This window comes from Rhinatrema bivittatum, chromosome 12 (genome assembly GCF_901001135.1).
Source record: "Rhinatrema bivittatum chromosome 12, aRhiBiv1.1, whole genome shotgun sequence".
Taxonomy (NCBI): Eukaryota; Metazoa; Chordata; class Amphibia; order Gymnophiona; family Rhinatrematidae; genus Rhinatrema; species Rhinatrema bivittatum.
Genome location: NC_042626.1, coordinates 69,742,638 through 69,768,220, shown reverse-complemented (window position 1 = coordinate 69,768,220; position 25,583 = coordinate 69,742,638). Strand labels below are relative to the sequence as shown.

General features: G+C 49.2%; 1 protein-coding gene across 2 annotated transcripts in view; it reads right to left on the bottom strand.

Annotated features, from left to right (window-relative positions):
* ACLY (ATP citrate lyase) overlaps window positions 1–25,583 on the bottom strand; it is a 95,120-nt gene that overhangs the window by 23,440 nt on the left and 46,097 nt on the right. Inside the window, exons 10-18 of one of the 2 annotated variants that reach the window (XM_029572130.1) lie at window positions 23,885–23,946; window positions 23,378–23,495; window positions 22,710–22,861; window positions 22,355–22,445; window positions 21,552–21,581; window positions 19,513–19,654; window positions 10,928–11,096; window positions 10,348–10,452; window positions 3,155–3,351 (exon numbers count right to left, since the gene is read on the bottom strand). In XM_029572130.1, coding sequence (XP_029427990.1) covers window positions 3,155–3,351; window positions 10,348–10,452; window positions 10,928–11,096; window positions 19,513–19,654; window positions 21,552–21,581; window positions 22,355–22,445; window positions 22,710–22,861; window positions 23,378–23,495; window positions 23,885–23,946 — 1,066 coding nt within the window. The remainder of the gene's footprint in view (window positions 1–3,154; window positions 3,352–10,347; window positions 10,453–10,927; window positions 11,097–19,512; window positions 19,655–21,551; window positions 21,582–22,354; window positions 22,446–22,709; window positions 22,862–23,377; window positions 23,496–23,884; window positions 23,947–25,583) is intronic. The other variant, XM_029572131.1, reaches the window with a different exon arrangement.

Sequence of the window (25,583 nt, the reverse complement as noted above, 5' to 3'; positions counted from 1 at the left end):
TTCCTCTTTTTGGTTGTCAGTTCTAAAAGGACCGAGATCTTCCTAAGGGCTGAGATATCTAAAATGACGAGTTTCTGTAGGGCCAGAAGCGCTGGGAGCCCCTGGCCTGACCCCTCATGGGAGAGGGATGCTGCAACTTCTTTTTCTTATCTTCCGGTAGCTGAGGCACTGGAAATTCACCCCACTTACTGGCTACTTTTTCCAGTTCGCTACCGAATAGAAGGGATCCCTTAAAGGGCATCTTTGTGAGGTTCGCCTTAAGAGGTCGCATCCACTAACCAATTTCGCAACCATAGCTGTCTTCTGGATGCCACCACTGAGACTACTCCTGGCTGAGGTGCGTACTAGGTCCAAGCTTGCATCCGCTAGGAAGGCTATGGCGGGCTCGATCGTCTCTCTGGTATGTACCCTTGAGCTATCTGCCTCTCTCGATAAAAATAGTCATGAATGAGCCACCAGGGCACAACAGGAAGTGATCTGCAATGTCATTGCTGTTGCGTCGAAGGCCTGCTTAAGGATGGATTCCAACTGCCTATCACGAGCATCCAAGTTTGCTCCTCCCTCTACTGGGACAGATGTTCACTTCGAGACGGCGCAGACCAGGGCATCCACTTTCGGGAAACGCAGATGTTCTTTGGCTGCTGGGTCCAGAGGGTATAAGGCCTCCAGGACCCAACCTCCTTTAAAACTGGCCTCCGGAGCATCCCATTCCAGGTCAATCAACTCCTGGATGGCTTCCAGCATCGGGAAATAGCAAGAGGCTTTCCATAGAGACACCAGGATGAGATTCTTCCTTGCTTCCGAAACAGGGTCCATGCCAGGAACTCCTAGGGTTTTGATGGTCTGGGAGTCCAGGGCTGGTAATTCATCTCTGTGGAAAAATGAAGCATGGTCCGGTATGGCTCCAGGCCTGGAGGGATTTCCCCATCCTCCAATGAATCTGCATCCCCTTAGTCGTCCTTGGTGTCCGGGTCCCTGTCAGGGATACCCTTAGTGAGGCAAGGCATGTCCCGAGGCATGCTGATAGGGCTGGCAGTGCGAGGCCTTACCAGCTGGCCGGGCAGGGGCAGTAGCCGACTGCACCTGAACAAAGGCTTGTAGGCCCTGAAAGAAATCCAACCAAGAGAAGGCCACTGGGTCCATATTTAGCCCAGGAGGAACTGGGGTAGGTGCCATTGAACTGCCCTCTCCCGGGGGGGGGGGGGGGGGGGGGGGGGGGGGGGGGGTAGCCGCCCCGGAATTGCTCAGGTCCGGGGTGCTGCCAGATAAGGTCGTGGCTGACCCATCCTCTGACTAGGAGGGGCCAGACTTGGAAAAGTTCTGAGAGTCCAGCCCTCCCTGGGCTTCCTCACAGTGCTGACACAGGAAGGATTGCAGGTCAGGCTGTGCAGCCCTAATATGGCAGGTAACACAAAAGGGAGTATTGTTTGAGCTGCTTTGCTGCTGGGGCCATAATACTCTGTAGCTTGTGCATTCAGCAAGATAGTGCCTCTCGAGTGCGCACAGGCCCACCTCAGCACACGTAAATCTGAGCGGCCAGTTATGCACGCGGTTATGCGCACAAGAGCTGGCCCGTACCGCACATACCGAAGGAAAATGGCGCCGCAACAAAACAGCGCGCAAGATGGCGCCACTGCAGCCTGCCACATGGAGTGCCAACCGAGCCTGAAGTGGGGCCTAGCCCCTGGGGAGGGGGGGGGGGGGGGGGGGGGAAAAAAATCGCTCAACCTGCTTGGAAACCTCCTTCCTTTGCCCTATCGGGGTTGGGAACGACATCGATATGGCGCGTCGAGAAAGGAGACCAAAGGAAAGACTTACCGAAACCCTTCAACGTCTCTGGATAAGAGTTCTTCTCTACTTAACTAGGCTCAGTGCTTATCCGCCGAGTACAGAGATGGTCTCCAGCTGAGGGGGCTGGGAGAGAGCTTAGGCTGTCACCGCTACGCTCAGCTTCCTGCACCCATTGCCTTTCAGCTGCTTCAGCAGCAAAGTCCACGCCGGGAACTGGCTACCAGACCAAGGCAACCTCTGAGGGATCTCGGAAATTGCCTCAAGAATTCTCAAATGGGGGCGGGACCCTTAGGTATCACCGCAGGAGAGTGGGCGCGATCTTCTCCAATTTAAAAGTAGAAATTTGAAGGTAAATTTTCCTCATCTAAATAGTACTGTGTTCCCGATAGGCAAGGTACAATCCACATCTGCATGAAGACTGAGAGATACTGAATGACTGAGGTCACTGCAGGGATGTATTTAAGGTGGTCAGCTTTGAAACCTGACTCCGTCTCCATCTGCTAGCAGGGAAGCATAAACGCATTGGTCCTGAGTCCATCTGGCTACACACTAGGAAAATAAATATTTCCCTCCTTCTGGATGCTGACTGGGGAAGAGAAGGCCTTGTAGGGCACAAGGGAACCAGGACCCGTGGCTGTCACCCCCTCTGGATGCTGAGGGCCGAGCCACTTCAGAGATCTCCAACCCTCCTGGTCGTCCTGCTCTGAGGGATGGCCCATGAAGGAACCTAACACCTCAGGGAGCTTCCCTGAAATCAGTCGTGCTCTCTCATTCTCCTTTATTTTATTTTACTTTGTAAACTCTAGACTGCAGGATTGCATCTCTACCATCTGCTGGAGACAGAGAGATACTGAGGGACTGCAGGTGGCACTCTCGGTTAAGTAGTAGTGCCTGAAAAGTTTTTATTCTTTGCCTTCATCTGTTGATAGGGATGCAAAACTCATTTGTCTGGATTGATCTGGGGTATGAACAAGAATAGGTAGATTTCGTTCCTAAATTTAACTCAGCACTTAACAAGGTATTTTGACAGAAAATCAGCATCTGTTGCCCTTTTTAAATATTTTTCTCATTATTATTTCAAGGCGATTATAGATTTTCTTGGAAGATCTCTCTTGTTCTGAACCTTTAAAGTTGGGGGAAAAAAATCACCTCTGGAAGCCCCTGGAAAGGTAGGGAGGGGGAGAAGATGAGCAGTAAGAGAGCCTTCCGAGGAGCTCAGCTAGGGGAGAACCTCTTGCATCTCACCAGCATAGCCCTTGGGGTGGGTGGATTTCAGCCTTGCAAGATGAGAAGTGGAAAATCATTTACTTCTGTTCTACTGGAAACAGCGTGCATCCACCAGCGCCTCCCTACTGGAACCCACCTGTCGCCACCGATGGCCACGCCCTCATACACCCCATCCGTGGTCCTGGAGATGATGTTATTCAGCTCGTTGGACATCCCCCCCGAGCGAGAAACGTAGGCCACGCTCCCGGGCCGATAAAGTTTGGAAGCAAGGATGTTATCCAGCATCCCCCCTGTGTTTCCGATCTTGAAGCAGCCGGGATGAATGCCACCAACCTAGGGGAAGGCAAACAGCAGGACCTTCACTGGCACGAAAGCACATTTACCCAGTTTGCCTTTTGTATATTGGTTATAGTTTTTCAATAAAAAGCTCAAACAGATAACTCAAAGGAAAATTAGTTTACCTGATAATTTTCGTTCCTGTAGTACCACGGATCAGTCCAGACACCTGGGTTTTGCCCCCCGCCTCTAGCAGATAGAGACAGAGAAGTTTACAAAACAAACTCTGCTTTATAAAGGATGGTGCCACCTACAGTCCGGCAGTATTTATTTGATGAGTTTTATATACCGTTATTCGGTAGAGCCATCATAACGGTTTATATTATTATTACTCAATGTCAAAGCAGAATGGCTCCCAACAAACCAGCCTAACTACGCACTACAATTCCTCAACACGGAAGAGAAAAACAACCAGAGCACGTAATTCGGCAGGAACGCAACCTGTAGCCTCTTTTGAGGACTATTAACGAAAATCTCTGCAGATCTGAAAGCGCACAAAAGAAAACCAACGGAGCGGACTCTCGCTCACCTCCATGTGGGCGGGGCTCTGGACTGATCCGTGGTACTACAGGATCGTACCCGGATCAGTCCAGACTCTTGGGATGTACTAGAGCTTCCTTACCTGGGATGGGATCCGTAGAAACCCGCTCAAGGCATGCCTTCAAAGTCTCTTGAAGCTAGTGCTTGGACAACCAGACTGTAATGCCTCGCAAAAGTATGCAAGGATTTCCAAGAAGCCGCCTGACAAAGCTCCTGCGGTGAACCATCTGACACTCCACCCAGAATGCCGCCACAGCCCCACTGGAAGAGATCCACCGCGGAACAAAGAGGCTGAGCGAAAGCGTCCTTCAGCCAGTGAGTTATGTTAGTCTTTGAAGCCTGCCGTTTCCGTTTGAGACCACTTCATAGTCCAAAAAAATGGTCTGACTCACGAAAGGCATTTGCAACCTCCAGACAATGCAGCAGTGCTCTGCGACTGTCCAGTTTCCGCAAGTCCCTAGACAAAGCATCCGAGGAGACTAATTCCACGAAGGCCGGTAGTTCCACCGATCGGTTGAAAAGAAGGAACTGTCCGTAATGAAAACCACCAAATGCGAAATCCGCAAAAAAGAGTTTTGAACAGCAAAGCGCCTATTAGCCGAAGAGATGTCCACTAGAAAACAACTACCTTCAAGGTAAGATTCCTCAAAGTCGCCCTTTGGACAAGCTCAGAAGTGATTTGCTCCTCTTAGGAAATGAACCACCTCCGGATGTGCCGCTAACACCACTCCTTGCCCGGTGCCACACAAGCAAACAATCAAGAGCCGCCACCTGCACTCTAACAGAACTACCCGACAGCTGTTGGTCAGTCCAGATGGAAGAAAAACTGAACACCGCTGACACTGAGGCCCAGGTAGGTAGCACCTCACTGTCCAGACACTAAGCTGAAAAATCTTCCAAACTGACACGTTTGCTATGTTAGTGGAAGGCTCACGCGACCCTCGGAGCGTAGCCACTACAGCTGAATAATAGCCCTTGTGAAGAAAACAGTGCCTTTCAAAGACCAAAGACCACGGTGCCTTTCAAAGGCCAAGCAGTTAGACAAAAGCAGCCCACTTCCTTCAAACAAACGGGCCCTTGATGCAGCAGGCCTGGAAGAAACTGGAAACCGCAGTGGTCACGCTACCACCAGATTTGAGGAGGTCTGCCCACCAGGAACATGTCAGCCATTCTGGGACTACCAAGATGACCTCTACTGGATGGATCTCTAATCGCCTGAGTACATTGATCAACAGCCAAGGCGGGAAGACTTACAGAAGAACCCCAGTGGGCCAGGACAGCACTAGGGCATCTACCCCTTCCGCTCTCGTCTCTGCGATGTCCATAAAAAAAAACAAAACTGCGGCGCTGTGGCATTCTGAAACATCGCCATGAAACCCATACTGGACGTGCCCCCCGCGTCGCAACAGAGCAGAGATACAGCGACAGTCAATTCCCATTCCCCGGGATCTAGATGGTGACTGTTGAAAAAAGGGCCGGCTACACGTTGTCCACCCCGGCGAAGTGAGACGATGCTGTACTTACTAAGTTCTGCTCTGTCCAGGAGATCAAGGGATGAGCTTCCAGATGCCCCCTTGGCTATGAATATATGCCACCATAGTCTCACTGTCCGAAAGAATTCGAACTGACCTCCCATGGAGGCGAGGCCAGAATGCTCGTAGTGCTAGCCACAGAGCCCTGGTGTGCAGACGATAGACAGACTACTGCGATTCCTAGGGTAATCATAATCCCTGGACAGATTTCCCCCGGCACACCGCCCCCCCCAACCAGAGGGGCTGACATTCGTGGTGACTAATGTCCAGTCAGGAACATCCAAAGGGGACACCATGGGACAAAATTGCCCATCCTCAACCACCAATCGAGACTGTCCCGCACTGCATCCGTCAGTGGAAGAAGCAGATGAAAAAGTTTGGGGACTGGGGTCCATCGGAAAGGCCTCCTAAGAGCAAAGGCCCAGGATCCCAGCTCTAAGGTGGAAAACATTGAACCAAGAACTTGCAAATAATCACGAACCCTGGATGGATGCTTGATCAATTAAGTTCTCGCACTTGACCTTGCAGCTGGGAGATGCAGTCTGTGGTAAGAAAGACTCTGCCCCGCTGATTGCTGAATAGAGTACCCAAATATTCCAAGGACTGACTTGGCCCCAGCCAACTCTTGGCGAAATTGACCACCCAGCATAGCGTCTGCAGAAACTGGAGCACTCCATGAATCGCCTCTCGGGGAAAAACTACCAATTGCGCTCGAATCAGCCAGCCGTCCAAGTAGGGATGGAGTAGAAGTCTCTCCTTGCGGAGATGGGCTGCCACCACCTGATGAACCAGGATCGAAAACCGCAGAAACCTCTAGTGGTCTGAATGGATACCAATATGCCGGTATGCCTTCATGAGATCCAGGGACGCTAAGAACTCTACAGTCGGTCATTACCTCAGAGCGCAAGGCAGAGTCTCCATGCGAAACCGTGGCCCTCAGACACCGGATTACTATTTTGAGATCCAGAATGGGCTGAAAAGATCCCTCTTTTCCTTGGCCCCATGAAGTAAAGGTAGTAACGACCTGTCTGTCTTACCTCTGGAGGCACTGGAACAATGGTTCTCAGGTAGACCCGGCACTGCAAGGGTTCCTGGATCGCTTGTCGATTGGAGTCATAACCGCAGGGGGAGATGAAAACTTGAACCCGAGGACGCCGTGTAAAATCTAAGGCGTAACCTTGACTTATCCCGGTAAGCGCTCACCAATCCGTGGTTATCTTGGCCCATTCTTCGAAAAAAAAAAAAACAAAAAAAAAACCAGGGACAGTCTGCCAACTAAGCACCGAAGAATGGACCGGTGCCCCTTCATTGTGAAGACTTGTCTCCGGAAGTCGCCTGGGCATTACCAGGTCTGCAAAACAGCAGTCACAATAAGACTGGGACCAGGACTGTCGTCTACTTGGTGCCTGTCGAAAAGAAGTACTGGGAGCTCTAGATGGCAAAAACCTCGATATCTGGCCTGGAACGAGAAAGAGCCCTTTAACTTCTGTCTGTCCACCAGCAATCAATGGCCCTTATTCTCCCCCAGAGATTGGATCACATCTTCAAAGTCCTTTCCAACAGCAACTTCCTTTTGAAGGATAGGGAGCCCAGCTGTGCCATGGAGGATAGATCCGCCAACCAGTTCCTCAACCAGAGAAATCGAAGGACTGACACTGCTGAAAACCATAGACAGCATTGGCTTGTTAAAGGCGAACCCAGCAGAGGCCTGCACGCAATGCCAAGTTGCCACAGATAGATGCTCGAGCTCCCCGCGCTGAAGCCTGAAAAAAAAAAAAAAATCACTTAAGCTGCACTCTAACCTCCTGTCCTGTAGGTCTCCGAGTGCAGCTCCCCCGGCCGAGGATATAGCCCATCCAAAGCTTTGGGAATATTTAAACCCAAATCAGGGATGTCCCAGTCTTGAAACTACAAGCACGTGACAGAAAAAAGAAATGGAAAGGAAGTAGGGAGGCCCCACAGGCCCAAACACACCGGATCCATGGCCCTCAACATGGACTCTTATTGAGGATGACTCAATACCTGATTCCCCCCAAAATCACAGGGATAAGGGGAACCAGATCTCCTCTTTGAAGAGCCGAGCCACTTTCGGTACGTCTTTTACCACAGTATAAGATCCCCGCACAGTCCCATGTGGCTGATCTAGATTCCCTTTGACCCCCCTCGGAGGCTGGGATGAGAGGCATAAACCATCCTGGTCTGACTCCCTTAACGACGACTCTGACGCTGGCTGAGGCGCCACCGAACTTAAGGGACGGCGGCCCCTGTCAGAGCCAGCGCTATTGTGTGTCCGGGCCCTCTTATTGTGCTGAACATGTGGCTGAATCACAATAGCATTAGACGCTGTTAATATTATTACATTTTTTTTCCTTTTTTTGATCGCCTGGCTTCAAAAGCCTGGTGCAGCAGGGCACAAAATCCGAAGAGAAGGAAGGAGGAAAATGCATCATCTGCGACTCCCTCAGAGCCATCCTCCACAGCTTTTGCTGCCATTCCCAGCGATTTGCCCCCCTCAGGAGCCGCAGGATGAGGAGATAATGGCGGCGGAAGATTCCCCTCCCCCGCTGCCGACCGCGTCATTTTCCTCGTTGCCGGCGTGAAAACTTCCAAAATGGCGCCCGTTCCCGCGCTCAAGAGGAACGGACCTGACGAAGGAGACTCTAGCCCCCAAAACTCTCCGGCGACATTTTGAACGCGCCCAACTACCCTCCTGGGGGCCGCGGAAGCTCCCTCTCTCCCCGGGAAACAGATTAGGCACAATTCCTTTCCTGCAAGGGTGCGCGCGCGTGCGCGCCGAACCGCCCGCATGACAAGGCGACCTCCGCAGCAGAATCAGCGGGAAACAACCGTAAAAAACCTGCCTGAAAGAGCCCGCAAACGCTGCAACCACCATGGAGGCCCAAACGGCGATTAAAGCCCCACCTAGGCCGTGAGGAGTAGCAGAGACCGAAAGACAAGCAAACAAAACTCTTATTTATTTATTTATTTATTTTTATCAAGCTTTACTTGCCCAGTCAGTCGCGGTTCCTGGACCGTCTGGGGTGAGTGAGCCGGGCTCCCCAGTGCTGCATACACCCAGCAACAGAGCTCTCAGCTGCAGCTGCCTCTGAAACCAGGGGGGGGGGAATGGTCCCCTCAGGACCTGGCAACCCCCTGGGAGACCACCACACTCCTTCAGAAACCATGTGGGTTTAGGCTAAAATATGCTGTTCTAACTGTGTAACACTCAACCTTTCAGATTAACAAATCACTACAACACAAGAAAAAATTATCTACACTAAGTAACCAGACTGTAGGTTTTGCACCTCCACCATCTGCTGGAGACAAAGAAATACTGAGGGACTGCAGGTGGCACCGTCCTATATAAGGCGGAGTTTGTTTGGTAAACTTCTGTCTCCATCTGCTAGAGGGGCGGGGGGGGGGGGGGTGGGGGGCAAAACCCAGGAGTCTGGACTGATCCGGGTACGTACAGGGAATGTACATTTGTTCCTTATGCACATCAAGCAAGAAAGTGCAAATAATTTTATAGATTTCCTTTCCACTTATAGACCCCCCCCCAATCTCCAAAAATCTACCTCCTATTTACATTCTCTATATTCTCCCACCCCCTGCCAACATTCAAACATCACCATGTTATCATGCTCCAACCCCTCTTTTAACCCTCCCTCCCTCAGCCTCCCCAAAAATCCTCCCCACCATACCCTAAAGAAACCTCCAATGCTGCCACTAGGATGCACAGAATTTTGCATTATTTTTCCAATGCACTGAACACTAACATTAATCATCACCACCGTCATATTAACACTTTAAGATTGCACTCTGTGCTCTTGCAGGCAGCTCTGAATATACTTCTCCCAGATAGCAAAAAAGAAATCTTCTTTTGCTGAATACTGATCTATTAGCCACCTTGCAACAGGTTCCTCCGCTGCCAAAAGGTGGCGTCTTTCCTCCAAGTCAACAATATTACTTCCCCCCACCCCCATTAAAAGAGCCTGGCTCACAAATATCTTCCCCTCTTTACTTTTCATTTTTAACCAAATAGTATTGCTTCTGCTAAACAGTTTGCTTTTTTTTAAACAGTAGAAAATGATTTGCCATCTAGTAATGACATACGTCAAACTCCAGCTGCTGCCAAGAGATCTTAAAAGTGGCCCTCTGGAGGAAGAAAAAAAAAAAAAGAAGAACAGAAAGCCAAGGTGAACTCAACCTGGAACAGACAGCAGGCCCCAGAAAAGGAGATGGTAAATTAAGTCTGCACCCAACAAAATCATCTATGTGATAGACTCTTCAAAGAAAATAAATTAAAAAAAAAAGATGTTTTTAGCAGCCAGCTGAGCAGATGGGACACAGGGGTCAAAGAATTCAACCTGAAGCCCTCAACATCACAGGCTGGAGGGTCTGCTCTGAAGAAGACAGAAAAAAAAAATATAAATCTGTTCCCATCACTGTGCCTACCAAAGCCACAAAGTCCTCCTTCATTCTGGACTCTGTATCGTGAGGCATGCCCTGTGCCAGGCACATGTAGGGCTGATGGAGAGTGGGCATGGGCAGAGAGCCAAGAGACCCACATTTATTTATTTAAAAACTTTTCTATACCGCCATTCAGTAAATTAACCATCACAACGGTTTACATACAGGCACATATAGTAATAGAAATTAGTTAGGATAGCTAAAACATTATGAACGTGCCAATATAAGCGGTAATCGGATTCTCTCAATATAAAACTGTTTGTTAAGTGTTGATTTTGTTAGGTTGAAGTTACTATTGCAGTTCATATATAAATAAAATAAGTCCTGCTTCTGCCAGGTGCTCCGATCTTGGGCAAAGCCAGCATCCCCTTAGCATAAAAGAGACTTTGGGAAAGGGTCTCATACTTGTATGCAACGTGTGGTAGGGAGCCTGGGCATGTCCGTTTCTTACCGTGGCGGGCCCAATGATGGTGACGCCTTTCTCATCGGCAGTCTTGATCAGCTTCCTGGTCAGAGCTTCAGGAATCCCCTCGGCAATGATGGCTATGGTGCGGATCTGTGGGGTGGGGCCAGGGGGAGAATCAAAGAAACAGTTAAGTCATGCTGGGCCCTGAAAGCTGCACCATGTCCAGAACTGCATGGAGGCAAACTAATGGCCCACTGGTGCATTCCTGCACACGCCACAGAAGCTGGCTTTCTTGATAATGACATAGATGCACGGAGCCGGTACCAAGCAGGGTGGGGAATTTAAATCTCAAGAGTTTTTCCGGGTAATCTAGGATTAAACTGGACAAACCCTTTTCAATATCAGCCTCCTTGGTTTCTTATGCACAAAAAGAGTGTAAATCTTCCCCAGCCAGCACATACTCTCCCTCACCTCGCCATAAATTTTGGTCAGCTGGCACATAACATATAGCCAAAGAGACATGATCGATAGGACAGCAGGCCAATCACACAGTGTTATGGGGCTGATATAGTTCCCTCGCTGACTAGGTGTGTGTGGTGGGGGAGCAGATATAGGGGTTGCTAACCTGAGGGTAATTCATGGTCTCCACAGTGCTGTCGTAGGCAGACCTCAGGGAAGCAAAGTTGATGAGCACATCCACTTCTGGATGTTTCTTCATAGCATCAGACATGTTCTTGAAGACGGGAAGAAGGATCTCCTTGTGACCCCAGTAGAATTTCTGCTTGTGATCGCCCCTGCCCAGAACAAAAAGAGAGAAAAAAAAAGAAAAAAAGACAAATCAAAATCTGTTGGAGCCCACGACGCAGCCAGCGAGAAGAGACTGGCAGCAAAATGGGGAGCTGCCCATCAGGGCCAGCACTCACCATAGAGCCCATGTACCCTCGACTGACTACTGAACAGCACCTACAAGGGAGGCCACTAAAGATTCTCTGGGTCTTTAATGGTATGGCTGGATATTCAAATATTTACTGCAACTCTAAAAATAGGAAAATTGGTTCTTGCCTGCTAATTTTTGTTCCTGTAGCACTACAGATCAGTCCAGACTATTGGGTTTTGCCTCCCTGCCAGCAGATGGAGACAGAGAAAGTTTCACTGACACTGCTACTTAAGACGAGATGCCACCTGCAGTCCTTCAGTATTGACCTGTGCCCAAGCCAAGATGACAACACAACCATAAATTTCTAAGCAAACTTCTAAGCAAACTCCTTCCCCTCCAAAGAGCTGGAAAAAGGTGAAGTTGCACAAAAAGACAATGGAAAACATGTTTCCCACATTTAACATAAGAGATCAGCATTGAAAACCTCCAACAATTCCGCACTATATGCAAAGCATCAGTACAAGCAGCGGACTCTTCCCCCCCCCCCCCCCCCCCCCCCCCAAAGTAAATGGGCAGGTCTCTGGACTGATCTGTAGTACTGCAGGAATTAAAATTAGCAGGCATGAACCAATTTTCCTTTCCCTGTACGTACCCAGATCAGTCCAAACTCCTGGGATGTACCTAAGCTCCACGTAACTCGGGTGGGACCTGGAGAATTCCGCTCATAGAACACTCAAAGCACATGGAAGACAGAACCCTGACATCCAAGCGATAATGCCTAATAAAAAAAGAAAAAAAAAAAAAAAAAGTGTGCAACTGCTTCCCAGTAGCCGCCCTGCAAATTTCATATGGAGACACTCATTGTGACTCCGCTCAGGAGGTCGGCTGAGAACACGACAAGTGCACCCCTAAACCTCCCAGCACCAGGCACCCTTTAGAAATGTAAGTTGACTTGATCGATTCCTTCAGCCACCACGCAATTGTAGCACAAGCCTTACTTCCCTTTTTTGGACCACTCAGTATAAAAAGAGGTGCTCCAATCTATGGAAATCATTAGCGATCTTTAGATACCTCAATAATGCATGCCTCCCATCTAAGAGCCTAAGCTCCCCTGTGTGAGGTGTGGAGGAATCCAAATCCAGAAAAGCTGGAAGCTCCACTGTAATTAAGATGGAACGCAGAGACTACCTTAGGCAGAAGACACCATGCATAAAGATATCCCCGAATCAGACATCTGTAGGAATGGATCTCGACATGCAGCACCTGGAGCTCCAAAATTCTCCTGGCTGAATAGGCACCAAGAAAACCCCTTTAAGAGATAAATCCTTAAATGTAGCCCTCTTTAGTGGTTCAGACCTAGCCTCACTTAAAACTCTAAGAACAAGATTGAGATTCCAAGATGGACAAAAGTTTTGCACCTAAGTTCACAAGTTCTTAGCTCCCCGAAGGAACTGTATAACATCCAGATGTGCAGACACAGGATACCCTTGCACCTTACCCCAGACACAACCCAATGTTGCTACCTGGACTCTCAGAGTTAAAGGCCTGTCCCTTGACCAGAACCTTCCTGTAGAAAAGCCAAAATATGCGACACCATAGACTAGACAGACTGAGGCTGCACTCAGTCAACAGCAGACCAGAACTTTAAGAGCCTACAAATTCACACATTCGCCAAGGATGTAGGTGGTCTCCTAGCTCACAATAATTTGGAAATAAATGCTTCAGAATATCCCCTTTATCTCAGTCATCTCTTCTCAGAAGCGAAGCTGTAGGACAATTGAACTGCCTAACCTGAAAATATTGGGCCCTGGTGGAGAAGAGTTGACAGACGTCCAAACCTCAGCAGCCCATTTACAGACATGTTGATCAGATCTGGGAACCATGGTCAATTTGGCCACTCGAGCTACCAGGATCATGTTGCCCGGCTGTGTCGCTATCTGTAGCAATCCCTTGTCCACCAGAGGCCACGGACGGAAGACAAAGAAGAATCCCTCGAGACCACGTCAGAGCCAGAATCTAGATTCCTTCCGAACCATGTTCTCTTAGGTGGCTGTAAAACTGTGATGCCTTTGTGTTCTCTTTGGTCGCCATTAAGTCCATATGGGGATTACCCCACCCCCATCTTCTGTGAATGAGACACAGTGCTGCCTCCAACAGCTCCCATTCACTGGGGTCTAACTTTCTCTGATTGAGAAAACCTGCCTCAATGTTGTCCACCCTGGCAACATGAGATGACGCCAACTGCTCCAAGTACTGCTCTGCCCAGAGAATCAACTACCAGGCTTCTTGAGCCATCATCTAATTCTTTGTCTGATATGATCCATACTGTATAGCCACGTAACCATGGCAGGCATGCAAGCAATGTGAAATGCACCACTCTAGACTCTACCCAATTAATAGACCATTAGGCCTCCTGTTTTGACCACTGGCCCTGCACCAACTGATCTTGACACCCTGCTCTCCAACTGGAGAGGCTGGCATCAGTGGTAACTATTACCCAATTCAGTGCCTCCAATTCTGCATCACGCTCAAGATTGGTTCAAGCAAGTCACCATGAAAGACTGTCCCTGGGTTCTACCTCTAACGGGAGAGGAAGATGAAACTCTTCCAATAACTGATTCCAGCGGGAGAGAAGAGCCCCCTGCAGAGGCCACAAGTGCATGGATGCACAATGGCATTAATTCCAATGTTGATGCCATAGCACCCAGGATCTTTAATAGTCCCAAACCCTGGCACTGAAATGGAGAAATTACTTACCTATTAATTTTGTTTTCCTTAGTATAGACAGATGGACTCAGGATCAATGGGTTTATGCTCCCCTGGCCAGCAGATAGAGAAAGAGTCAGGCTTCAAAGCTGACATCACCCTGGATACACCCCTACTGTGACTTCAGCCCTTCAGTATTCTCTTCAAATACTATAAAAAAAAAAGCCAACCAAAAAACGATTAACAACTTGATTAAAAACTGATAACCGTAACTGTACCAAACACTGAACCCCAGTAAGATTACAGATGCCCTGATCTAGGGACTGGATGACAGTTCACCCATAAACTCTTGGAATCGATATCTACTCCACAGGCGAATTCTTGGCACCGTTCTTGGGCAGCTGTGGGTGGGATGCTGAGTCCATCTGTCCACATTAAGGAAAACGAAATTATCAGGTAAGGAATTTCTCCATTTCCTAGCGTGTAGCCAGATGGACTCAGGACCAATGGGATGTACAAAAACTACTCCTAATCGGGGCGGGAAGCTGCCTGCAGTCCGATTAACAACACCCTTGCAAAAGCTGCATGCTCCTGGGCCTGAATGTCCAGGCAAAAGAACCTGGAGAAGTTGTGCAAGGAGGACTACGTTGCTGCTCGGCAGATGTCGACAAGAGACAGCAGTCTAGCTTATGCCATGAGACTGCCTGAGCCCTAGTGGAATGAGCTTTAACCTGAAAGGGTAATGGCTTTCCTGCCTCTACATAGGCTCCCGTGACCACCTCCTTAATCCAGTGAACTATGGTAGCCCGCAAAGTTGATTCACTCTGCTTCCTTCCACCATGAAGGACAAACAGGCGGTCCATCTTTCGGACCAGTTCTGAAACTTCCAGATACCGCGCCAAAAGCCTACTGACATTCAAATGGCAAAGAAGGCAGTATTCTTCTGTGACCTTGTGCTTATCTAGGGATGGCAATGAAATGGACTGATTCAAATAAAACTCCGAGACTACCTTGGGCAAGAAGGATGGAACAGTATGAAGCTGTAACACTCCTGGAGTCATCAGGAGGAATGGTTTCTGACATGACAATGCCTGTAGTTCAGAGATGCGATGTGTTGCGCACATAGCCATCAGGAACACCGTTTTCAGGGTTAATAAACGCAAGGAAAGACTGCGCAGCAGCCAAAAGGAGGACCCTGCCAAAATCCCCAATACTAGATTAAGATTCCACAAGGGAACCGGCCACCATAAGGGTGGTCAGAGGTACTTCACCCCTTTCAGAAAATGGGCCATGTCCAGATGAGCTGACAGGCGGTTTCCATTCACCTTGTCCCTGAAACAGGAGAGAGTTGCCACCTGGACCTTCAAGGAATTAAGGGTCAAACCTTTATTCAAGCCGTCCTGCAAAAATTCCAGAGATAGGGGGGATTTTGACCGTCTGAGGGGGAAACACTGCGTTCTTTGCACCAGGCCTCAAAAATACTCTCCAGACTCACACTTAGGTTAGGGACGTAGAGAATTTCCGCGTGCGGAGTAAGGTGGCAATTACTGCTGCCGAATATCCTCGCTTCATCAGGCAAGCCCTCTCAAGGGCCAGACCTTAAGACAGAATTGAGTCTGATCCTCGTGAAGGACTGGTCCCTGCTGTAGCAGGTCCCTGTGCAGTGGGAGTCACAGGGGGGTCTCCACCATGAGTCTCCGCATGTCTGTATACAATGGACACCTGGACTAATCTGGAGCTACTAGTAGGACTAATCACCTGTGGTGCTTGATTCTGCAAATGACCTTGCCCAGAAGGGATCAAGAGGGAAGGCGTATAGCAGTTCCTCTTCCAGCCAAGTCTGGATGAGAGCGTTGATCCCCAGGGTCAACTGATCTCTTCTGCGACTAAAGAATCAGAGAACCTTCACATTGTGAGATGCAGCCAGCAGGTTGATGGATGTGAGACCCCAGCGATCTACTACCAGCTGAAAGGCTTTGGCTGACAACGCCCACTCTCCTGGATCCAGATTCTCCCTGCTTAGAAAGTCTGCTCTGACGTCTTTTTCTGCGATGTGGGAGGCTGAGATCATCTGTAGATGCATTTCTGCCCATTCCATAAGAAGATTTAACTCCTGTGACATTTGCTGGCTTTTGGTTCCACCCTGGTAGTTGATGTAGGCTAGTGTTGTTGGACAACCCAACATTACGCGGACCACTTGACCCTGGAGTATGTGGCTGAATTGTAGACACGCCAATTTGACTGCCCGGGCTTCCAGGTGGTTGATGTTCCAAAGGGCCTCTTCCTTGGTCCAACGCCCCTGGGCCATCAGTTCCTGACAGTAAGCTCCCCAGCCCCAGAGGCTTGTCTGTTGTGAGGACCAGCCAAGTTCAGAGGGGTCAGGGTTACACTCCTGCCAGATGAGCTTCCCGCAGACACCACTGGAGCAGAGAGCACTCTTCCATCAGTAAGTGGAGGCAAATCGAATATTTAAAATAAAAAAAAAAAAAATCTAAATCTAAAATAAATAGTCTTGAGACAATGGGTTCAAACGTGCCAGCAGGGAGAGAGTTGACGTGGTCGCATTTGTGCCCTTGCCCACGGCACTACTTCCAGGGTTGCCGCCAAACCAAGGACTTGAAAATAGCTCCATACCGTTCGGCATATCGTGTTCAACAACAGACGCACTTGGGACATCAACTTCCTTATTCGCGTGGTCGGGAGGAAGACCTTGCCTTGCCTAGTGTCGAACCAGACCTCCCAGATATTTCAAGGACCAGGAGAGTTTCAGACTGCTTTTGTCCAGGTTTTCGACCCAACCAGTCCTGAAAGAAGGAGGTCACCCTGTTGGTTACCTGGATACTCTCTTCCACGGACTTTGTCCGGATCAACCAGTCATCCAAGTATGGGTGCACCAGGATTCCCTCTTTTCTCAACGCTGCTGCTACGACCACCATAATCTTGGAAAATGTTCTGGGGTGGTGGCCAGGCCAAAGGGCAGTACGTGGAACTGTTAATGACAACCTAGTACCGCAAAGCGTAGGTAACTTATGTTCTTGCAGGATTAGAATATGTAGGTAGGCCTCGGATAGGTCCAGGGAGTTTAAGAACTCTCCTGATTGTACGGCAATTATCATGGAGATGTCGGCTGATGCTCTTGAGGTCCAGGATGGGGGCAAAAGGAACCTTCTTTCTTGGGTACAATGAAATAGATTGAATAATGCCCTGTATTTTCCTGGGGGGCAGGTACTAGGATTACAGCCCTCATCCTGAGAAGCCTTAACAAGGTAGTCTTCCACTGCCTGCTTCTTATGCTAGTAGTTGCAAGCAGATATCATGAATATGTCCAGAGGAGTGCTGCAAAATTCCAGCGCATATTCTTCTTGTATGACCTCCAGTACCCATTTGTCGAAAGTGATCTCGATCCACCGTTGGTAGAAGAGGGCCAGTTGATCCCTTATCTCCTCATTCTGAGGATGGGTCGGCAAAACTTCATTAGGGGGTTTGGGAGGAACCTGAATCCGAGCCTGACCATCTCTTGGGCTGCCCAAAAAAAAAAAAAAAAAAAAAGAGAAGAGGATTTCCTCCCAATTCAGAGACGATGGAGGGGTTTTGGTAAGACTTTCCCTGGTCTCCTTGCTCAGCGCACCGTACCAACGTTATTCCCAATTCCGTTCGGGTAAGGGAAGTAAGAACATAAGAACATGCCATACTGAGAGACTAAGAGTCCATCAAGCCCTCTCAGGAGGTGGCTGACTTGCAATTCCAAAGTGGTTATGGAACCCACAGCCACCTTTTTAGCTGACGCAAGCTCAGACCTAATCCATACCTTGGCCAAAGGACTGGTCTCAGTGGTGGCAGCCCAAACTAAGTCCTAAAACTAAAGTAATGCTAAAGATAAAACTAGCTAATCCAGACTGAAGGGATTTGCGCCTCCACCACCTGCTGGAGACAGAGAAATACTTACAGACTCTAGGTGGCACCTCAGGGTACAGAGCAGAGTCCGTTAAAACTTCTCTGTCTCCATCTAAGCCGTTTCTCCCCACCTGGGCCGCCTTTATTCAGTCGCTGCCTCACAGGGCACGCAGTTTAATATTGAACGAGATGTCCACTGCTTTTGGTTTTTAGATTCCTTTTACTGTTGGTGTCTCTCTGCTTGGTTTCCGTGAGGCCTACGGGGTGGATGGGTATGCAGCTTTATTTGGGGGGCTGAGAAGAACTTACCAGCTCCCCACGTATTTTGTGTTGGTGTTTTGTGCTTGCACCGGGTAAGCTCTGAGGTGGGGGGGGCGGTGTTGGAGTTTGTAAGGCATGTCTAGCCAGGTTTCCCTTTGCATTGTATTCCTATCGTTGCAGTGCTGCCTTGTGACGTATAAGTGTTGCTGATTATATTTGCAAAACAATAAAAATACTTTAACAAACTTCTGTCTCCATCTGCTGGAGGGGAGGCAAAACCCAGGAGTCTGGACTGATCCGGATACGTACAGGGAAATAGGCTTTATGGAGGAGCAGGACAAAATCCACGAAGAAGCCTTCAGTACCACTAGATTCCTGATCCAGCACCACTTCATCATTCTCTCTCTCCCCTTCCCTGTCCTCCACAGGGTGCTGATCTACCGGAAAAAGCAGGATGGGGGGGGGGGGGGGGGAAGGGAAAGAGTCCCTTGGCTCCCTGGCAGAGGCCTGCTTTCTGCCATGTGAAGTCAAGATGCCTCCTCCAACCCCCCACCAGGCTGGACGATCAGGTGGAGCAACCGCGACCCATGACCCTCGCAAAGGTCCCTACCCCTCCAGAGGCACAATCAGGGCAAAACAAGGCTGCATTGAGGTGCGATCACCTCAGGCCGTGGTCACAGTTTCCTGCAGTCAGTGGGAGGCGCCATGAAGCTGTGGTCAGCAGCAAAAGTAGACACCTGCTGCTAAGGAATCCCCTGCTGGAACAGTAAAGAATTCCAGTGCTGCCCTGGCACCTGGCACAGCAGCTGAATCGCTTGCGTCCCCACTCATCAGACTCTAGTCTCCAAGCGTACAATTAGTTGAGGAGTGCAACGGCAGAGCTATCTACTTAAAAAAAAACAAACAAAAAAACCAAACCCCCCCACACACAAGGGAAGGCAGAAAAAAGAAATGAATACTTCCCTGCTTCTGGATGCAGACAGCTGAGGAGGACCCAGAGGGAGCAAGGGAATCAGGACCCCTGACTTTCCCTCCCTCTGGAAGATGAGGGCCAAGCTAGATTAAGGATAACCAACTCCCCGCTCGCCCTGCCCTACCATGGGGATGGCCCACGAAGGAACCTAACACCTCCAAGAGCCACACTCTTCTTAGAAATCTTTTTTCTAATTCTTTTTTTTTTTTTTTTTTTTTTTTTAAGTTCAAAACTCCAGACTGCACCTCTACCATCTGCTGGAGACAGAGAGATACTGAGGGACTGCAGGTGACGCTCGGTTATGTAGCAGTGCCTCAAAGTTGTGTTCTCTGCCTCCATCTGCTGGTAGGAATGTAGAACCCACTTGTATGGATTGATCTGGGGTATGAACAGGAAGCTAGGATTGGTTTGGAGTCTCATTACTGTGCTCCCTCTTGCCTTGGGCAATGACGTTAACCCATGTGTGTGACGAGGCAGAGCTTGTTAGCGAGGCACTTACGTGAATGGGTAAACCATAGCGGCCACAGAGGGTTCATCCCTGGAACAGATGTAATCAAAGTCCAGCATCCCCTGCACGGCCCGGGTCTGCATCCCCCAGACAATGCCCTTGGTGTGACGGCTGAAAAGGGTGGTGGCCTTGCCTGCCAGGACATTAAAATAAAAACAAATAAAAAATAAGGAATCCCATCCCCAGATTCTCCACCAATTCCAATCCATTACCAGAAAGTTAGTAAGACAACCTCAGCCAAGTGCAGGGAGACACTGCAAGGTGAGGCTCACAGTCCAATTACAGAGAAAGCCGGGGGAAAAAAAAAAAAAAAAGTGTCACCAGCAGATTAACACAACCTTTGTGGACCCCAAAAAAGGACAATATTGGGAGTGGTCTGTGACTACCTCCCACCCCCAGTGAAATGAATGAGAAATGACAGCACAGCAAACACATTCTGCATTCAGTTAGCAGCACGCCGAACTCAAACATCAGGAGAGACTTTTTTGGTCTGTGCTGAGAAGCTGCAAGTTGGAAGGGTTGGACTTAGGTTGGTTTTAAAAAGGGCAGAATGCAAAGCAGAGAGAGAGAGAGAGAGAGAGAGAGAGAGAGAGAGAGAGAGAGAGAGAGAAGACCCGAGTTCTACCTATCCATCTTCTGGGCATTTCAGCCTGCCCCATGATTAATTCCTTCCCTAGATCAGACAAGCAGACACTTCCACATTACATGTGGCTGTGATCTGCAGTTTAACCCCATTACCCCTTGAACTGTGCACACCATCCAGCCACAGTGCCAGTGCCCAGCCTGGGGGGTTTCAGTTCCTTTTCTACCCCAATAGATGAGCCCATCAGGGCCAGTGCAAGGGGATTGTGTGCCCTAGGCATCTTCTGCCTTCCACCCCTCCAAGTCATGGCCCCGACTCCTAATGGGAGTTTTCTGGGCTGTGAGCAGGTTGGGCGCTGCTCATGGCCCGCCGAATCTCTACTTCTCTTTGCTGCCGCTTGGAGCCCCACATGGCTCATGCCCCCTAATGGTCAGCACCCTAGGCCCACCTGGAGCCCATATTATTATTTAGGAATAAAAGCGCCAATGTCTCCTCATAAGATTTGTGCAAGACGTTTTCCAGGGCACTTCAGATAAAACTCTTCCCTGCCCCATCTTGAACAAATGCTAGAGAGATTTCACATGGGAGATTAAATCCAGGCTCTCTGCTTGCGGGCCCCTCCACCTCCTAACACCAATTAAGACCCAGATCCAAGGCTCAGCAGGGACTGAGAGGCAGCCATGCCTGGGGTGAATGGAACTTGCTCCCAAATTCTGCTGAAAATAAACTGAAAATTCATTTTCTTCCATAGAAAGGGCAAAGCACTATAGTGTTCTGTGCCAGCAGGGAACATTTCAACCTGGTTGACTTTTCCAACAAAATCAAATTACGTATAAGCTAGAATACACTACTACGTATTAACACCTCAGGGAGAAAAATCTCAGCTAATCTAAACCAACTTTTTTTTTTTATTTTTTTTTTTTTTTTTTTTAACTAAATCATAGACTGCAGGTTTGCATCTCTACCATCTGCTGGAGTCAGAGATACTGAGGCACTGCAAGTGGCTCTCTCTCTTATGTAGCAGTGTCCAAAGTTTTTGTTCTCTGACTCCATCTGCTGGTAGGGATGCACCACCCACTGGTCTGGACTGAGCTGAGGATGAACAGGAACCACTGTTTCTTTTGCAGCTGTAGGCACCAGAAAAGCAAGACACCACTTCAGCCTGATTTCATAGTCCGTCAAATCTTTTACATACAATAAGCATGTCAGACCCAAGCTGGCACTTAACTGCCTTTTGCATCATCAACCGGGCCCTTGATCAAAACAAGAATCAAATCAGTTTCTCAAAATGAATTGAAAAAACAGGCGTGAGAATGGTGATAAGTTTCACACAGGTAGGTGGGACAGAGGAAGACCGGACAACATGGCAAGCTCTGGGAGAGACCACAGCAAGATGACCGACCCCCCAGAAAGCCCAGAGACACGCAGCCAGTTGCAGCTGCCCTACCTTGCAGGCCTCCCGAGGCTGCCACTGAATCTGTCAAAGAGAGAATCACCAGGCATGTGACAAACTGGATGGAACATGGAGACAGGAAGAGGGATGCTGGAACCATCTGGGGAGGAGGGAGCAATATTACCTCCCTCCTCTTTACAGGCAGGGGGTGTGGACTTCATTTAAAGAGTAACAAGTGGCTAGTCTGGGTTATTTTCTTGTACCGATCAATGCAGCAGGCACGGTCCGGTTTCTCTCTTCGGGGTTCCCCTGACTGGACCTTGGCCCAGTGGCTGCCACCCAGCAGCTATCAGAGGTCAGGGACATTGCACAGAGCAGGAAGCAGAGGGATCCTAGATGAGGAGCAACCCCAGAAAGCTGAAATGAAGGCCTCACCGCCCCCACTAATCAATTCTGAGCAAGCTTGGACAACGTGGCACCTCCGCACCAAAAGGGATAACTTAGGATACAGTACATGAAGGAGACTTAAGGATCCAACCTCATGCTTTACTTGGGATACATCCAGGGGGATGAAACATCCTCAACAGAAGCCTTTAAGGAGATGCCAAATATATTTCTGGCTGTTAAGAGATCCCCCACTTAGATATTGAGTGACAAGCACAGCAGCAAATTAGAACATATGAACATAAGATTTGCCATAATGGGTCAGACCAAAAAAGGTGCATCAAGCCCAGTATCCTGTTTCCAACAGTGGCCAAGCCATAGGAGCGTCTGCACCAGTGCAGGGAAGGCCAGTGCCTTCCTTCCAGTGTAGCTCCAAGCCATAACCCCACCGTGGACCCCGAGCATTTCATTACCTTGTGGCGCTGCTGCCTTTGCTTTCTTGGCAGGTGCTATCTCGTCAGGTCTGGACTCCGAGAAGGAGGCTGTTCGGCTTGAGGCTGGCGTCTGAAACAGAGTACAGGGTTATAATCCTCAAAACAGGTAACCAGGGAAGATTTCCTGTCAAAAACAACACTTCCTTGTTTCTAAAAAACTTGATTTCCTCTACAAATCACAGGTCCATAGTGTGTCCCTCAGGCAGACGAGTGCTTCTTCGCAGACTCTGCTGCAGGTGACGTGCTTTCGGGCACTTGGAGGGCGAGTGTTAGTAAAACAATGGCGCCAACGGGATGTGGTGTCAGCGGCACGGGCAGCAGGGTTGCTACTCACAGAGGAACTCCCACTGGCGAGCAGAAAGTTGGCGGTGTGCGCTGCCGTGGGGGGCTGGTTGGGAATTGGTCGGTGGCCCAGGGCCATGCCCACAATGGCCGTCATGTGCGTCTCTGTCCCGAAGACATGGATAGGGATTCCTGTAGTCTTGCCTAAAAGATGGGAAATAAACCACACTCAGAACAGGAGACCCAAACACAAAATATAAAAAATAATAAGCCACACAGCAAAGAAACAGAAGTGGACATCTGCCATTCCCAGAAATCAGAAGCCCCTCTCTTGGTCCTTCTGCTGGTTTTGTTCTTGATTATCCTTCCCAGTTTGTTACAACGTTAGGCATGGCAGGTGATGGGGAGATCTTAATCAATACAATACATTATAAAAGAAAAGTCATTTTTTGATCTTGTGTTTTTGTAATCAATGCTTTACAGTGCTGTCAGGTGTACACAGTCCTGCACATGATGCCACCAGGTACTTGCCCCAAACAGGTTACAATTCCAATTTCTGTTTAGCAAGACTAAGGGACTGGCTAGAGGTCAAATAAGAGATGGTGGTAGCGGTGGGACTGGAACCAGAGTCTCCAGATGTTACAACTTGATGAACTCAACTGCTTGGTTGTGCTGCTGGACACCTCCCTTCTCAAACACAGTCTGCTGATGCAGCCTTACCTACTTCTCCCATAACACGCAAGCCCTCTTGGTAATTGGGCCCTCCTCTTCTGACGAAGATTGTGACCTCATGCTCCTTGAGAGGTCCCTGAAAATCTTTAATAGCCCGCACAATCCCCTAGAGAAATGGAAAAGTAAGCATTTCAGGAGCCATCAGTGTGAAGGATGGAGTTTCTATGGCAGCTCACAGGAGAGGGTGGCACTGGTTAATGCTATTACGTGCACAGCACAGTTCAACACATGCTCCTCTAACAAGCCTGGAGTGTAGGCCTGAGTGCAGGGAGCCGATGTGGCTGAAGGTTGTAGAGCAGATAGGAGAACGAGAGAGGTTCATGGCTCCAAGAGCCACCCACAGTGCCACTTTGCCTGCCCTCTGTTTTATGTTCCAAACATATCATCAGAGTACGTAAAGCAGAGGTGGAAAGGCCTCGAGCCATAGACCCAATTAATGGACTCAAAGCTTGGGGAACATTTGACTCTGGTGGCTAGTTCAGAATATCAGATTACCTTAAAGGTGGCGGCCACGTTGGTGAAGTTGGCAATACTGCCACCAATAATCAAGATTTTGCCTGAAGAAAGTAAAGAAAAGTAAAATAAAATGTTAAAAAACCCAAGATGACAAATTTACAAGATTAACAATTTTTAACATGGCTGAAATTTCTGGCTGTTTAGAGGCTGTGAGGCATCGCAGGATATGTATCTGCTGTATGGTGGATGCAACGAGGCTTTCCTAGCGTGTAGCCAGATAGACTCAGGGCCAATGGGTTATGCTCCCCTGCCAGCAGATGGAGACGCAGTCAGGTTTCAAAGCTAACGTCAGCTTAGATACACCCCTGCAGTGACCACAGCCCTTCAGTACTTCTCCATCTCCAGCAGATGCTGACATACTTTCCTAAGGGGAGCGCTGTACCTTTTGGAAGTAGAAATTCTACTTTTAAATTGGAGAAAAGATTGAGCCCCACTCTCCTCAGTGATACCTAAAGGTCCCTCCCCCCAGTTGAGAATTCTTAAGGTGATTTCCAAGATCCTGCAGAGGTTTGCCTTGGTCCGGTAGCCGGGTCCCTGCTGAAACAGCTGAAAGGCAGCGGGTGCAGGAAGCAGAGTGCGGCGGTGATGGCCAAAGCCCTCTTTCCCCATAGCCGGAGACCGTCTCTGTACTCAGCCGATAAGCGCTGAGCCCAGGTAAGTTAAAAAAAAAAAAAAAGAGAAGAAGAGGATTTCCTCCCGATTCAGAGATGTTGGAGAAGTTTTGGTAAGACTTCCTCGGCACGCCGTACCAACATCATTCCCAATCCCATTGGGGTAAGGGGAAGTGGGCTTCTGAGTGGGTTGAGCGGCCCCTGCCGGTAGGCTAGGCCTCGCTTTAGGCTTGGTCGGCATACCACGTGGTAGGCCGCAATGGCGCCATCTTGCTTGCATTTTTGTGCCCATATTGCCCACCATAGAGCTTCGGTATGTGCAGTGCATGTCAGCTCTATGCACAAGCTGCGGACGCATGGGCTGTGCGTGCACCTCGTTGTGGTCCGTGTAGGTGCCCGAAATCTGTGTACATAACACTGAACATGCAGTAGCTGTTGCCAATGACTCTGGCAGCAAACATAAGCACTCTTCTCCCTGCGCTCCTTGTCATATTAGCGCTTTACAGTCTGAACTGGATTCCAAATTATGTCAGCACTGTGAGGAAGCCCAGGGAGAGTTGGCCTTACTGGACTTTGCTAAGCCCAGCTCCTCCCATTCAGAGGATGGGTCAGCCACAGCCTTGACCGGAAGTACCCCGGATCTAAGTTACCCTGGGACTGGATCATCCATGAAAATTTAGCAGCACCTACCCCAGTAGCTCCTGGGCTAGGCATGGACCTGGCTGCCTTCTCTTGGGTGGAATTCTTTCAAAGGCCTTCAAGCCTTCGTACAGGTGCAGTCTGCTACCTCACTTGCCCCTGTCTGGACGGAACCTCAGCCGGTAAGCCCTCCCTCTCCCAGTCCTATCAGCAGACCTGCAGTACTGGAAGCCATCCAGACTCAGTCCAGACTCCTGGGTTTATTCATCCCTGCCAGAGAAAGTTAAACTGTCACTGCTTCATATTCTCTGGTGCCACCTGCAGTTCCTCAGTGTTGATCTGTACCCAAGCAAAAAACACTTGCAAAAACATTTGTAATAAACTTGTAACAAACTATTTCAACAAAGTCAGAAAAATCTTAGACTATA